The sequence below is a fragment of the Sardina pilchardus genome, chromosome 11, assembly GCF_963854185.1.
Source record: "Sardina pilchardus chromosome 11, fSarPil1.1, whole genome shotgun sequence".
NCBI classification, from domain to species: domain Eukaryota; kingdom Metazoa; phylum Chordata; class Actinopteri; order Clupeiformes; family Clupeidae; genus Sardina; species Sardina pilchardus.
Genome location: NC_085004.1, coordinates 2,436,390 through 2,453,048, shown reverse-complemented (window position 1 = coordinate 2,453,048; position 16,659 = coordinate 2,436,390). Strand labels below are relative to the sequence as shown.

At 39.5% G+C, this 16,659-nt stretch overlaps 1 protein-coding gene and 1 long non-coding RNA gene across 2 annotated transcripts; one reads left to right on the top strand and one right to left on the bottom strand.

The window, feature by feature from the left end:
- Positions 1-15: 15 nt before the first annotated feature.
- LOC134096052 (uncharacterized) lies at positions 16-4,399 on the bottom strand. The gene is made up of 5 exons (XR_009940682.1): positions 4,293-4,399; positions 2,587-2,822; positions 1,909-2,007; positions 1,046-1,124; positions 16-611 (listed from the first exon to the last, which is right to left on the bottom strand). It is a non-coding gene; the product is annotated as an uncharacterized LOC134096052 (long non-coding RNA).
- A 4,484-nt stretch (positions 4,400-8,883) lies between these two features.
- Positions 8,884-11,591, top strand: mibp2 (muscle-specific beta 1 integrin binding protein 2). Its single transcript, XM_062549284.1, has 8 exons — positions 8,884-9,127; positions 9,613-9,703; positions 10,000-10,048; positions 10,207-10,393; positions 10,502-10,573; positions 10,736-10,842; positions 10,963-11,060; positions 11,322-11,591. Exons 1-7 carry the CDS (start codon positions 9,102-9,104, stop codon positions 11,052-11,054), a joined length of 624 nt encoding a protein of 207 aa, XP_062405268.1. The 5' UTR covers positions 8,884-9,101; the 3' UTR covers positions 11,055-11,060; positions 11,322-11,591.
- The last annotated feature ends 5,068 nt before the right edge of the window (positions 11,592-16,659 follow it).

Here is a 16,659-nt window from a genome sequence, read left to right as displayed (position 1 = left end):
TGAACAAAATTCACTTTTGTTTAAAGTACTTTATTTAAACATCAAGAGAAAAATACAGGATTTTTACAAAAATACTTTTCTGAATCATATTTAACAACAGTGTGCTCTACCGTTTGCAAAATTCGATGTAAAATCTGTGACCCTGAATTTTCTTTTAATTGTATAAAATTCAAGTGGCTATGATCATAAAACTGTTCTTTAATGACATGACTTTAAAAAAGAACATCATGAAAATGTGCCTTAATATGCTCAGTGGCCCAGCCACAATATCAATATTCAATACCAATATCAATACCAATATGAAAACCAATTGCTTGATGACTCCAAAAATAAATACGCACCCACACATAAATCTAAAAAGAAAAAAAGACAGCAAGAAAAAAACAAATAAAAAAAAACCTCATACATAAATTCAACAAGCATCAAGCTAATGGATCTATTTGTACAGTGCAACCAGGATAGCTATGAATGTATTGCAGTGCTTTCAGTATGAAAATATATACAACTTCATCAATACCAGAGGATTTTCTGCTTTACAATGTGATCGGAGTACATTTCAGCTTTCCAAATGGCCCCTCGTTAATCAGTAGTTTCTGTCACCTTATTTCAACCTAGGGAAAACATGAGACGTTCAGAACAGATAACACAGGTGATATCTAAGCTTCAAAGCAAAAATAAAGGAAGTAATATTAAACATAATTATATTAAAACCTTATATTGGGTGTAGACCCAAATTGTCAGCTACATCACCTAGCCTACTGTATGAAGCGCTACACTCCATGATCTTTGTAGATCACCAAAAGACATTGTGCATGCTGTCGGTAGGCCTACCGATGGTACTGTTGCAAGTACGCTTTTTAGGTAGTGACCTTGTTAGACTAGACTCGAATTCCTGCTTTATGTATTCTATTCGTCTAATCAGTCGAATGGCTAAGCATCATTTATTGTAGCTAGTTTAGGGTTATCAAACAAACTCCATGTTGAAGAAAGGTGCCAAAAGGAGATTCAAATCACATACATTGTTCATCCAGTCAATCACACTTACTTGATTATATCTGGACACCATCCGATACACCATTTCCGTAACCACCTTTGGACCTCATCTGTGCTTGAACAGTGTCCACCTAAGACAGATAAATTATAATGACGAATCTAAATTCAATTAAAATATTCTATGGATATTTAATTACATAGATGAATTCTATTCTGAATTGTATTTCATACGGCAAACTAAATTCATTCCACAAGAAATCATACCAATCGATTAACATGGAACATGTCCTTTCATCATGTTTACGGCTGCAACATTTTCCCTGGCATGTAATCAATAAAGTTCTCTCATGATAACACATTATCATTGCTTAAATCAGACTGGCTGAAACAAAACAGTGACTAGATTTAGGGCCAACAATTCACTTGGTAGAAGAAAAAGGAGCAGATGAATAGACTACCCTTTTCAAAGTTTGCTTCACTTATACTGTTGGCGGTCATTTATTATATCTGTAATTTAGTTGTCAGCTGGTCATAGTTTTTGTAGAATGTAAGATCATATCTCATGATCATGTAAGATAATGATAATAAGATATGACAAATTCGAATGTGAATCATTACCAGACACATTGGAAAAATTTGCCACAAATCATTCATCTGTTGCGGATCACATACAGGATATTTTCAAAGTGCACTTGTAATACAACACTGAAAAGCACATCTCAAGCCAGTTAGTACTACAATGTCACATGTTCATTCAGGATTATTTAACCAACTTGTTTTGTGGATTTCATCTAAACTAAAGTCACCACAATAATCTATTTAAATTAAACTGATATAAATATCATTGTGCCAATAACAATGAAATCTCATAGATCACAATATGATGCAGCTGGCACAGACACAAGGCTTACTCACAGATGGCCCAATGTTCATCTCTCCAGATCCCACATGTGTGGTATGGACGAAGTTTGTGGGCTCCCCAATCATTGATCGATCAATTCGTCGTCTTCTCTTCTGGAATAACACAAAATAAATATGCTTTTTATAAGTTTATTAAACAAGGGAATATCAAGCTAAATATCAGTATGGTCTTAAAACCAGCTAGGATTTGTCATGACAGGTTGTATGCTTTTTAAATATGCTATTGGAAGAAGCCAATCACATGTAATAAACAGGCATCACCAAGCCAGTAGACCTAAGTTTGAGACCCCCTGTCTTAAAGTTAAGTGATTAACTGACCGAAAAATCTTTATTGGAGATCAACCACTGTTGTCATTATGAAACTGTGTCGATATTCAAAGAGGCTGTGTGGCTGACTGTAATGTTATTGTAAGTTATTTTATTTGTTGTAACCACCCTAGAAAACAGCCAGCAGTGAAATGCAACCTCTGCAATGGACCTAGACCATATATACAAATATACAGTATTGGGATGACTGCCAGAGCTTGTGCATCTACTGTATACTAGGAGCAGTGAGCACACTGGGGAGAAAGAGTAGTGGGCTGCAGCAGTGCCACACCCAGAGAGCAGCTGGGGGTTGAGTGGCTAATCATCATGTGCAGAAACTGATGATATTATTCTTTGTGAACTCACAGGTTGAGGTTGTTCAGCAATACAGCAGCTGAAGCAGACCCAGAATTCAGTCATGATGAACCGGAGGAGCCGACGGAGCAGTAACTTCCTCAATCTCTACAGTCTTGGCCCGTCTTCCTGTTCAAGCTGCACCACCGCTGCCGCAAGCTTATGCCGGAAGCTGATTACAGACAAGGGCCATAGAAAATGTGCCTCCCTCAGTGAGAAACACAGTTTCAAACAGTTGATGCACAGGCCTGGGGAAAAAGCGGGGGGATTAGAAAATGATGAAGGCAACACCATGCTTTGATATGAACATCTATATGGAATGTCTTATGAAACAATAATGTAAAATACAAAGTGGTTGAATATCTTAAGATACGTCATGGCTATAAATTACTCTACGCAGTCATGTAAGAAGCAACGGTGTGGTTTAGGGGACTATTTCGTAACTGCTGTCTGGCTGTAGAAAAAGAGTCTCGACATGCAAGTTGAATTATGTTGACTATTCTTTGATTAAACAAAATAGATTCGTCTAAAGGGGGATTGCTCTGAATTAGGCCTAGAGATTTTTTTGGTTTCGTACTTAGACCAAATTAAGTGTTTAAAATTGTGCTGAACAATGACGCTCATATTGTGGAGGTGGAGGGAGAAGTATCTGTGGTTTTTCTGTCAGTTAGTCTGCACTTGCTGACATGAAAAACAGGAAACATGCAATAGTTTGTGTGTGAGTCCATTCTTATTGCAAAACAATTTAAACACTCAAATTAATGTTTATAGTAGCTTAGTGTGTACTTCTGTAGATGTATTTGGCCTGTGCTCGTAATTACATCAAGTGTATCAGTAAATAAAATGAAAAGTACTACAACAAACAATTATCTCGTAGAAAGTATGAGAAAATCGAAATAAACAATGTCAGAGCTGATGGCTTTGTCTGTGTTGTACACGCCGCCAGCACAGAGGATGCACACAACCCGAAAGAGTGGAAATATTGTCTGATCATACTTAGATGGAAAATAAAGTGTATCTTTCAAATGTTCCACCCATTTCTAGCTCTCAAAATTAATTTTACAATTAGATCAAATCATATCTAGATTTCGAACTATGTAAATATTGAATTCTAACGCTAGAGATCATGTACAGGTACATGCAGTGAGAGGTTGATCATGAGGCCATCATGAACAGATTGACTAATTAGTTACAATATATTTATGGGCACGGTGTTTTTTTCCACACGATGTTTTAAATGGCTAATTACTTGACAATTGTCAAGATTAACATAAACCAAACATCACAGACAGCAAAGATCTCTAGCTCCATACCATACCATGCTAAGTCATCTCTAGTCATCTACAATGACTATTGAATACAATGGACCAATTGGCTAACATACTGCTAGTTAGCTCAGACGTATAAAGTTATCATTTGGAGAGGGGCATACTGTGTGCTTTAGCTATGCCGTTTAACGCCATAACAGGGTAATAAATAACTAAAACGGTTTTCTTCATGAAACGGATCGAAGATAGAAACCCTTCATCGTAATGTTACTATTTTCACTTGACTAGCCGCTAACAATACTGTGGATCAGAAATTCAGCAAGGCAGGTCTTTGACGTACGGTTTGCTACATTATCAATAAGGGACTGCTTTCGTGTATAATGATAGGCCATCTATATTCTCATTCATTAAAATTAATCACATAAAGTACACGGCATAACGAACACTTACCTTGACACAACGTTGATCATTCAGCTAGCGTGCTAACTTCCGTGAAGTTGAAACTGAGAAGTATCATTGCCCCTCCTTGTTGAGTTGCACAAGCGCAGGGACAGCTGGGAAGCAGGGATGTGGTAGCCATGATCAGGCTCTGCCATGATGAACCTAGGATTTGGTCGTTCTGTAGCCTAGATGAAGTGAACTATAGTCAGGAGGTATTGACAATTACTGATTACTTTGTCTTCTTAGAAATCAATAAAACAATACAAACAGTGAGTAAAGTTGTTCAGCCTATATCCGAGGGAAAATATATTCTTTGTGTGCAAAATGTTCTAAACATAATTCCTGAAGATGAGTTGAGCTATAGGCCTAGGCTTTGTTAATTCCAACACTACGGCCCGAATCCTGATGACTTAATTAACCAATCTCCAATCCAGAATTTATCTCTAAAGTTTCATCTGAATCCAGGAGCACCTGAGAGATGATCTTTTCGAGGACTGTCCATTTTAGTCTGGATTTTGCCTTTGACACCACCTCTCATCAGCCTCTCCTGGAGCGTCTAGCCTGCAAAGACTATGCCCAGCCCTGTGCTGTGCAGAAGTCCTCATCAACTGTGTTACATCCCACCTTGATACTCAGCTCCATCCTTTCAGGCATCAGCTATTCCACTGGCTACAAATAATCCAAAACTCTGCAGCAAGAATAATACTTACTACTACTACTAGCCTAATAATAGTATAGCCACACTGAAAACTCTATCACCCATAGAGCAACACCTATAGGCCTAGAGGGGGGATGTATAGATGGGTAGGCTACTGTGGAGTGTAGGGTGCAGACCATCATGAATGGATAGAAAGGGCCAGATTATGGAGGGATTTTTGTACAAGTAAAATAATTTTGTATTGGATTCAGTATTGAACTTTGAGCCAGTACTTTCTGAGGATGGGGGTGATATGATCCCACTGCTTAGTATGAGTGACCATCTTAACAGCAGACTTTTGATCGTAAACCAGTAGGGAAAATGTGAGTGGGGGGAGTGGGTGAGCACTGTTCTCCCACATCCACGGCTGAAGTGCCCTTGAGTAAGGCACCTCAACCCGAGCACCACTGTGGCAGGCAGTTCACTGCTCCGGGCTAGTGTGGGCCCTTCACCTCACTGAGTGTTGTGTGTGTTTCACTAATTCACCGATTGGGATAAATGAGATCAACTTTCCTTCCTGGATCAAAAGAATACCGTATACTTTCAGGGGAGCTACACCAGGCGTGTAACTGAAGCGTTCCGTTTGCGAACCATATATTGCAGCAGTTAATAATCATAATCAATGGTAGCAACACCAGACGCGACAGTGGCGCATACATTTGAAAAAAATAGGCCAGTCTTCTAAAATGTGAACGTGAATACACATTGTGAACAGATAGCGCTTCAGTTACGCGCCTGTGTAGCTCCCCTGTTATACTTAGACTTATTTGTTTATTCTCTTTAGTAAGATTCCACTGCAGTAGACTAACCTGGATGTGATGAATGCATATGTGAGTGTCTAGACTCTAGTTGGATGTTTCAGGTTGGAAATATGTTTCAGGTAGAAAAAGGTTGTTTTGATGATGTTTATGATGTACAGTATGAGTCAAAGGAAAGGGTAGAGTCAACCATGACACCTAGGTTTTTATTTTTACCTTCACATATGTGGTGTTTAAGTAACTAGGAATGGCTTCTGTCTTGTCTTGGTTGAGTTTAAGAAAGCTCTGTGTCATCCAGTTATTGACAGCTTTGGGGCAGTCAACCGGGTGGGAGGCTGGTCCAGTGTGAGCATAACAAGGCAACGTTGATGTAGTATGGCCAAGCAAGAGGATGTAGATAAAGTGCAGAAGGACAGAGTGCTATGAGATATGTTTAGTTTAGTTCAGTTTATTTATTTATCACAAATTGAAATATCTGCGCAAGGTGGGAACGAAGCCTTGAAGGCTTGTACAGAGTTCCACGCCTAAATATTAAATTAACTATATGATTTAAACCAGCTGTGACAGTCAACAGTGTTCAAGGCAGCTATGAGGTTAAGGGGGATAATGATGCTGACATGGCCTGTGTCAGCAGCTAGGTGTAGATCATTTATGATATTAACCAGGGTAGTCTCGGGATGCATTGCCCTACACTCCGACTGAAACTCTCCGGTCATAATGGGTTAGATGCTCCTGGAGCTGATTGACTATGGTACCATCAAGGAGTTTCACAATTAATGGAAGGTCAGAAATGGGCTGGTCATTTTTAAAATTGATCAGTGATAGTTTTTTTTTTTTTTTTTTTTAATTATTGCTGTTTTTTTGATGGAGGGAGGAACAGAACTTGAAAGGAGAGACAAATGTATTATTTGGGCCAGCAGGGGGCAAATAGCAGGCAGGCAGATTTTGACCAGTCAGATGGCCTACAATGAAGGAGGCATGCAGTAGGCCTAGGACAAAAGTCAAGGACAAAGTGTTCATCGACCGAGAAAATAGCAGAGAAAGATAGGAGCTGCGGAAGAAGGCCCATCATGGTGGGGATTGTCTGGAGCTAACGGCAAACAGAGCTAATTTAGCTCTGTTCAACTAACTTGTTTGGGTTTGGCAGGTTGGAATATTGGTGCTAATACTGGAGAAGAGGGCTCTGTCCTTTGGAGACAGTGTAGTATGTCTTAGCTTCATTAGGGATTCCATATAGGCTAAGACAACAGTTAGCCTGAGATGCTCTAGCTGACGGCTGGTTTTGAGAATTTCAGGTATGAACCATGGTACAGAAGAATGTGAGATGGAGACAGTGCATGTCGCCAGGGGGAAAGATGGTTTAGAGAATCAGACAGATAGATGTTTGTCACATGCTTGAAATCCACTAGCCGTAACTGAAGCCTCATCGGCTTGCTGTAACTTTCCGAATCCAAATCCAAAATTCCTCTCCTCAGATACCCTACTTAATCATGCTCCTATTAACCTCACTGACCTCCGGGAGAACTACACCCCTACCCACTTACTGTGATTCTCCTCAGCAGGTCTACTCAGAATACCTAACATGAACCTCAACATTATGAGAGAGAGAGTATTCTGTTACATTGCCGTAAGCTCTGGAATTCACTTTCCCATCACATCTGGCAATGTGAATCCATTTGGAATTAGTAAACAGTAGGCTAATGAAAATATATCTCTTTGGCTAGCCTTTTCACTGCAACACTTTTATTAGGCCTACATTAGTTGTAAATATGGCATTACATAAATATGACATTACTGTTACTTACTACATTGCCCCAATGTAATTCACTTCCCCCTCACATCAGGCAATTCACTGCAGACTTTAAAAGTCATCTGAAAATATATCTCTTTAGGCTATCTTATTCATTCACTGCTACTGCATAGTTGTTAATATGATATTACTGTTATTTAAATGTTTTATGAGTTGTATGGTTATAATTGTGAAGCAACCATGTGTCATGAAAATAAAATGAAATCTTACTTGTACAAGGCACAGTGTACTCTATTCAAAGAAAAAAATAAGGCATTTGCAGACAGTACATTTATCTGATCAATTACATAATGTCCTACTAAAATCCATCACTAGATGGCAACATTTATAGGCTGAGTGACAAAGGATTGGCGTGTTAGGGGTAAAAATGTTTAAGGGACAAATAATATATTTAGTTAAATATTATTATAAATGAACAGATATTCGTTTATCCTTTAAAAGAAGGATAAATAGCCTATCCACCACCTTATGCAACTTGTGCATGTCATGACATCAGCAGCCAGCTTCACGTCCACTTGAGAAGAGCACAATGAACTTGTCTACCTTGTGACAAGAAGCTGTGATTAGTTCTGCTCCAAGAAACTATTTGTCATCATAGTGTAACATAGGCTACACTAGGCCTAAACATAAAGACCAAATATCACAGCAAAATGTGAAATGCTACCAACACCCCACCACCACCTACTCCTTCCAGTACGATCTGACAATAATTTAAATTTCCCTTCTGAAAACATGTTAAGTAGACAATTACGAGAAGAACGTATGCTTTTACTTTAACCAAAGGTTTGATCATAACAGTGCACAAAGCATATGCGTGCCCACGAGACATGCAATAATGCAGTCTTTCAAATTCTACGCAATAATATAATAAAGTTTTCTTAAAATGGTCTGTGGTGCTCCTCAGTCACCCCATAGCGGCGCGCGCACATGTGTGGAGGGCGGGATAAAGCAGCACTTGTATTCAGTACAATATGTTCTTTTCCATTTGAGTCAATGTATCGCTTGAATTGTTCTTTTAAACTTGTGGGGATTAACTTCAACGTCAAATAATAATAATTAAAAAAAAAAAAAAAACCCTAATAATAAGACTACAGTGTTAGTGTCGTAAATCACAAAACCAGGCTGAATTCTGTGCCATTTTCGAACATATGTGTTCTTCTTTCTTCTAGACATTTTTTTTTTGCATTTTTGGTTATGGGGCTTGGGTGGAGCCTTGAGGAGGAAACGGGTTTTAGCGGTCGCAACGCGCTGTGATTGGCTGTAGCAATTTTGTTCCGCAAGATTCTACTCGTTATATACCCAATCAAATTTCAAGTAGTAGTATGTGTAGCACTGTTACTTGCAGCAACGTCCTCTCTTGGTGGAAGACTGGCAAAGGAGCAACACCGTCCTTTACTTTCACCCTAATCGACGCCATGGAGGACTCGACTAGTTGACGTTAACTAAACCTTCTCTTTTAAGCTTTCTTCTTCCGATCACTGCGCTCCTTCAAAAAGCCACCCGCTGGTTTTATCGACGTTATCTCAAGTTTCTACCCTAACACTGTTGCAAAGATGAAGATGATTATTGGCATTGGCGGGTAAGTTATGAATGACCGACCGGCTAACACTACCGAATTAGCATAGTAGGCCTCATGGAGACACGTGGGATAAGAGAGGAAGAGGAAGAAAAGATTTGCCATTTGACGGTTATTAATCTTTATAGTATTTTTTTTGTTCATTCATCGTTGTATGGAATGTAGTGGTTATCTTAGGAAGTGTGCAACGTTTGTAAACAATGATGGTCATAAGATCAATAAACAAGGCTACACTTTTTACTGCTGGCTCCGATCGCATTTCAACCGTCAGCTGTTAACGTTAACAGTTGAATGCATTTAAAAAAAATATATATATATATATATATATATATATATATATATATATACATAATATTAACTATTATTCAGCCACACAGTTGTAGACCATTCGTCTAATTGAAACAGAAACTTCACTTGCTCGTTTACTTTTAACATTTACTCACTTACTCGTTTGTTTTAACATTTTAACATTTGTTTTTGACATGCAGAGTAACCAACGGGGGTAAAACTACCCTCACCAACAAGTTAATCAAGAACTTGCCCAATTGCTGTGTCGTTCATCAGGATGACTTCTTCAAGGTGAGAATTAAAATATTGATCCTGAAATGATAGTTCCTCTAAATTACTGAATTGCAGTGAGTAAGGCACCCTTACTTGGTCATCACTGTTTTGGTTTCAAACGATTGATGTTCAATGGATATCATTGTTTGACAAATTACTGGAGGGATGTTGGTGGTTGGAAATTCATCAGATAAAGCTCCATGGGCACAATTCCTTTGTGGCCTATGTTAAGCAGGGATGAATGAGATACAGCTTCCTAAAGGCAAGTCCCCTGTAGAATGTACAGAAGTACATCTCATTCATGTATGTTTCAGCCCCAAGATGAGATTGAAGTTGGTGAAGATGGCTTTAAGCAGTATGATGGTAAGCTGGGGTCTCTATGAAGGGTCTTTTGTGTGTGTATGTGTGTGCAATATGGGCGCCTTATTTAATGCATTATGCATGCTTTTAAATGAAGACGCCTATATGAGCACATTGTATATTAGAGTCTCATTGGTGTTTTCCTGTTTGCTCCCTTGTAGTCATTACTGCTTTGGACATGGACGCCATGATGAGCACAATCTACGCTTGGCTGGATAACCCAGTAAAGTTTGAGAGGTCGCACGGTGTCAACAACACCATGGATTCTGAGATACTCCCTGGAACTGAGCATAAGGATGAGGGCAACCACGTCCTTATTGTGGAAGGCTTTCTGCTTTACACCTATGGGTAAGTCCTCGTCCTCATCCTCGTCCTCGTCTTTTCCCCCTCCCCCTGTTCAGTCTTTCTTAATATATTAGGTATACTCAAGGGCCTTATGTGTATCTTTCTCATCAGACCTTTGATCGATGTGCTGAACCAGCGCTATTTTATTTCCATTCCATACGAAGACTGCAAAAAGAGGAGGTGGTAAGTGAACGTTCTGTTAAACCTCTTTAAACATCTGTGCTATCATGTCTGTCTTTATAAAGCTGTCGTTGTCCAGTGAGGAATGCTGTCTTAACGTTGCAACCATGCCTGTGGGAAAACACCCTTATTTATTTAAGATTTTTTTTATTTTTTTTTATATAGCTCAAGGAACTATTCGGTGCCAGACCCACCAGGTCTGTTCGATGGCCATGTCTGGCCCATGTATGTCAAACACAAGGAAATCATGGAGAACTCAGGTGTTGATGTTGGTAAGTTTGTGTTTTTCTGTACGTTTCTGTGTGTTTTTTTCACTAAGATCATGTAGCATGATCATGAGCATTTAAATATTTGACTCTTAATGGATTTTGTTATATGTTATGTAATTACAGTGCAGTTGGATGGAACAAGGACGAAGGAGCAACTGTATAACTCTGTTTACGGAGACATTATGAACAACATCCAGAAATGTCTGCAACAATAAACAAAGGTATGTTGAGTTGTTTACAAAAACACAAAAACTGGGGCAAGTAGGTTTTGCATGATGCTCTAATTATATTGTAGCTAATCAAATTGGTCAGTTTTCTGCGTTTAGAACAATTCCTGGTGATCATATGAGCTTGACTTCTTATTCTGTTCAGTAGCCATGCCATAATCAAATTACAGGAAGAACAATGGTGAAATGTTTGTGGATGAGATTCCTGTTTACCGTCATTCACCACGAAACAACAAATTGTGTTCTACTTTTTAGGTCACATGATCGGCTAAGAACAAGACACATCACATACTCAACATGCAGGAGGAATACCGCCTTGCTTGACTTCTGAAGTGGCAGCTCACTATAAACCAAACTCTCAAGACTTTTTATAGTGTAAATTATTCATCCAACAGCATCATATGCTGGCTTGAAAATTGTATATCTTCTATATTTATTGCTTTTTACGCCTATTCAAGTTGATATCAGTCCAAGGATGGTTGCAATGCAATGCACAGTCTCAATAAAGACTCCTCCTGCAACAGATATTCCTTTTGTCATTTGCCTTTTTACCCCCAGTTTGTACACAATGGCAGGTTGGGAAATGAAATCATAATTCCATATTTGGGTAACCCATGGGAAGCAAAACATGTCCTGACTTTATTTATATGGGCTCAAGTCTAAGCCCCACTGCCCACCTGCCACTGAGCACACATGGCTGCGTAGGTGGCTGGCAAACCCCAGCACTCCAGTTCCCCCCTCAGCCAGGAGTAAGTGCTTATTATGGTTTTCCCTCTTCGTCACTTTGCATTTCTTAAGTATGGGTTCCAGATAGACCGAGACACCACAACTGCTCCAGGCTTCAGAGATGTGTCACTATCTGTTGTTACGGCAACCAGGGCCAGTAGTGATAGCAGGGCGTATCTCCTACAGCAGCAGTTGGTGTGTGATGGGGGGGGGGGGGGGGGGGTGGTTATGGTTAACTGGAAAGCGTGTAGTTGTGTAATGTCTGCATTGCTTCCACTCTAGACAAGCCGTTTCATGCATTTCCCGTTTCATTATTTATTTCACTGGTTATGAGACTGAGTGTATTTTAAGCATTATTTTACTTGCAGGGTATGCAGAAAAGACATCTGTAGAGAAATGCTTTTGTTTCTCTACTTTTATGAGTCCTGAGTTTTAGAGACTCATCTGTTGCGGAAATTGGGAATCGTAGTGTAGATCGGCAGCATGGTTGAGCACTGGGAACACTGAACTAGAGGCAGGGCAGAGAGAGGGCTGCCTTTTTTTCTTTCTTTTTGTTTTTTTGAACATTCGACTTACGCAACAGACATGTGGAGGGAATTCAGTCAGCAGTACAGAGGGTACTTCAAGCATGTCATGAACTGCAAACGGAGTAATCAAACAGAGTGCTCAAGTCCTCTATAATGAACTATTTATGAAAACAAGTGGTCATTTCATCAAAGCTGTGAAGAATATTGAGTAAAGTTGAAGGTTTCACTTAATGATTTGTGGCCAAAGCAAGAATATAAAGGCACTTGTTAACACCACACATTGTTATGTGCCTTCACATGTTTTTCATAATTTAACATGCACATATCACCCCAGAAAATCATGTGTTTACCCTTATTTGTGAATGGAGAATAGAGCCCTTCTGGTGCACTGTTGATCATTTAAACCACTAATATCTTAAGTCATTACACTTTGATAGAATATGAACAATACAAATATGTTCCCAGTTGCTGAAAAATGGATATGTTTAGTGATCTATTGATCTGTGACTTGTGCAATGTGAAGGCTTATGTTAACCATTATCACTGTGCAATTCAGTGAAATATTTCTGTGGATGAGGCATGATTAAAATCGTAGAATAATTACCAGTTGCTTTTGGACAGATAAACTTTCATATAGTAACATGATCCTGATTTGTCCTATGTCTTACTAATGGACATAGTGTACTATGTGGCCTTCAGTTTTACTGGCACTGACGACCACTGTCAATCAAACAGCTAACAGTATGAAGGGGCAATCTAAATTCTGCCGATCTGAAAACCTGTCAGTGTCTTTGGCAGAGGAAAAAAATCAAGGCAGACTTAACCAAGGAATTTGTTTACCCGAGGAATTCACCAGGGGTTGTTCCCTGTTGTGTAGCCAAACTATATATCTGTCGTATCTGCTAGAGGAGCCTGTACATGCAATGTGGTGCTTGCTGCTATTCTATCCATGCTGAGAATTTCCTGGTGTCTATTTTGGCTTGTCATATGCACGCCTGGTGCACACAGTCTCTACAATAAATATATTAAACTGCCTTGTTTCTCTTTTTTCTTTATTTCACATTTGAAGCACTGTTAATAAAATCCTTCCTTTAAGCCCCTCGGAATGTCAGAACGGACCTATAGGTTTTTGGCACGGAGTGCTCCCCGAAGATCCTCTTGACCCACTTCTTCCTTACACTAGACTCGCTTACATAATCTAGCAACAGCTATCCACAAAACTTTCCAGCCTCAGATGAAATGAAATGACAGTTACAGCCTTTGTGTCTTCTCTCTTAATTGTGAATGAACTCTGACAATGTAAAAAAAAAAAAAAAGCAAGGCATAACACCTACGTTAAATATTTGACACAGCCTCCCAAAAGAGTCATCCCTGGGTCAGCCTTGGGCTTGACTTCACCACAACAGTGTTTTTGAAGATTTGCTCTCCTGAGGAGCAAATGCTCCAGATATCTGGTTATGTAACCACAGGTTAGTCCCACCCATGCTTACAAAACCTGTTTGAGTTCGTAGGCCTTGGCCATTTGCCTTGCGGCCTCTTAAACGGTCCCTCCTTAATGTCTTTGCATGGTTCAGTTCTTTGTGGCAATGCACTCTGCAAAACACTAACTGAATACAGCAAGAAGAGAACAAACTTTTTTTGATTGTTTTGGCAACAATTGCACCTTTTATTTGTCAACCAACTATCAAGTAAAAAAAATAATATGCACAGTAAAGTGAGGATCAGATTAATGTTGCATAATAATGGAAAAGTATAGCATATTCATGAAACGTGCATAGAGTCAAAACTGCAAGTGTTTTGTCATAAAGACACATTTTTGAAGATATGTAGAAAATATATATAGGTATTGACATCTTATAAAATAATGACATTATGATAGCATATCAGAGATAAAAATGTGTCCACCAGTGGTGTGAGATGGTTGTATGAGGCCCCAGCGCAGTGCCCCCATGGAGAAAAAGAAAGATTACACTGTTAGTGCACTGCACTGATAAGCATGTTTCCAAACCAAGCTTGTACCTGCACAATGTTGCCTCCACAGAATACAAATAGTGAAACATATTATGCTTAGGAAAACTAGATTTTCCAATGGAGAGTTGTGGGTAAGTCTACATATTGTTTAGTTTCCACGAACACTTCCAAATTGTAGCCACTGTGCTCAGGCTTTGATTAGCCTGAGTGATATTCGGAAGGCCTACATATGGAACTGTGGTCTGCAGTGCAGCTGCTCTTCACCCCTTGCATCAACTGCAGCCATTGCAAATCCATTTTTTGGCATTTAGCTTCTGAGGTAAATACTGAGAAAAGGTGCAGTTTTAACACTTTCATACACCCTCAATCATGCACTGTGGATTCCTCTCATGACAGTATAGCATATAAGAGGCTGCTGCTGTGTTTGCCTCATAACAATGCCTCCACGTTGAATACAGGTTAAGCATTTCACAACTCACCCAGAATCTCTGTTGCCAGATGCAGATAAAAACATAAACACAGCAATGACATACTTCCCTCCCTCTCTCCCTTTCTCCATCTGTCTCTCTGTGTGTCTGCCTCTAAACCCTCCATTTCAGAGTGTTGTTGCACAGGCTGTCTGAAGCCTGCAGTCTTTGAGCAGACACTCATCATCTCCAACCACTGGCAGCTTGATGGCCATTGAGGTGAGACTGATGTAAACACAGAATTTGTTCTGCTTAAAAAACGTCAGTGCATGAGTTTGCCTCAAGTCAACATAACACATTTTCCCTGCTCGGTTACTCAATTCAAGGCAATAACAAGGGCTTGGCACATTGGCTTAATCAAATTGTCCTCATTTTCCTCACCACAATTACTTGCCACTTCAAAGTCACTTTCTCTGCGTAGGACGTGCTTCTATATATACATGGTGCAGATGACTGGATGGAGGCTGTTGAGGCCTCCCCTTATTTTAATACAAAAACCTGTTTCCAAATCCTTGCTTTTATATGTTTTTTCGTTTGAAAACAGTTCTTTTGACACAAACAAACCCTGGACTTATGGAGTTAAGTTGGTGCCTTAGGCACAAACAAAAGAGAAGATCCAATTTTGTGGTTCACCACCATGGCATTTACCGGAATATGGCAGCAACACCTTAAACATTTTATTATCTTGAGAAAAACAAGTTCAAGGCACACTACATGCGTACACTGACAAAAACATCAGTAACTTTTATTTCAGCATGTATTGGACAAAAGTATTTGGACACTTTAAACCACTTAATCATTGAATTAATTTGTTTCATTTTGACCCATGCCTTATATGTATAAAATCATACACCAATGAGGTCTACATTCACAAAACACTTGTGAAAGATTCTGTAGATGTAATGGCCAGATATCCCAATAATTTTGTCCATAGAGTATCTGACAGTGATATAATGGTTCCTAGATATTTGCATTTTTGCGTACAGCAGTTACATAAAGTTATATAACTTGTTCTTTGAGAGGATGAGGACTTAAGGCCTTCCCAAGTACAGATGCACAAAACATGTTTTCCAGAACTTCTATGTCAGTATTTAGGCTTCACATGGAATACTACCATGCCAACCAAATGGTAGTGTGGAAGGGGGAAAAAAATGACATGATGCAGCAATTAGTAATAACGGCCTTAAGACCATATCCTGTTATGGTGGGTCAAACTGAGGCTCTATGTTGTTGATCCAGTCTCAGCAGGTCCCAGAAGTAGCCACAAGCCTCCTACTCCTCACCATGGTGAATCATTGTTTACTTAGACAGGAAGACAGCCCACGACTGCGCCGCATGCAGCTAAATATCTGTGGAGTCGGTTGTGGCTTGAGAAAGAGGTTTGTTTTTTTTCCCCTTACGGCCAAGTTCTAAATTGAGAGGCAAGTTTAAACGATACCAAGGGCAGGGTGAAACGGAGCCAACCTCGAAAACCACTGTTTAGCCGGGGTTGTCTGGCTTCGTAAGCGTGGCCTTTTTCGCGTATCCGCCCTGACCTCATTGAGGCGCTGTCTGAGGCACGCATTTGCATCCAGACTTTTCAGCCCAGTTCCAGTTCCTGATCCCAAACAAAAAGAATGGGGAGGTGTTGCAACCCAAATGTTGTTGGCTTTGGAAGTTGCCTCTGCGTATAGTAAGATTATAAATAGACTTTATAGAAAAGCGACAGGAGGTGGAGTAGACATCTGGTGTTTGGGGAAGAAAACTATTTAACCTACATTTGTTGACCATCTCTTCGTACCAGTTGGTGTTATTCGCCATATTTAAGTACAGTTGAGAATCTACTGTATGTGAAATGTGTCATATGTAGTGTGACACTACAAAAGCATTTGGGATTTATCTCAGAAAGTCAATCAAATATCT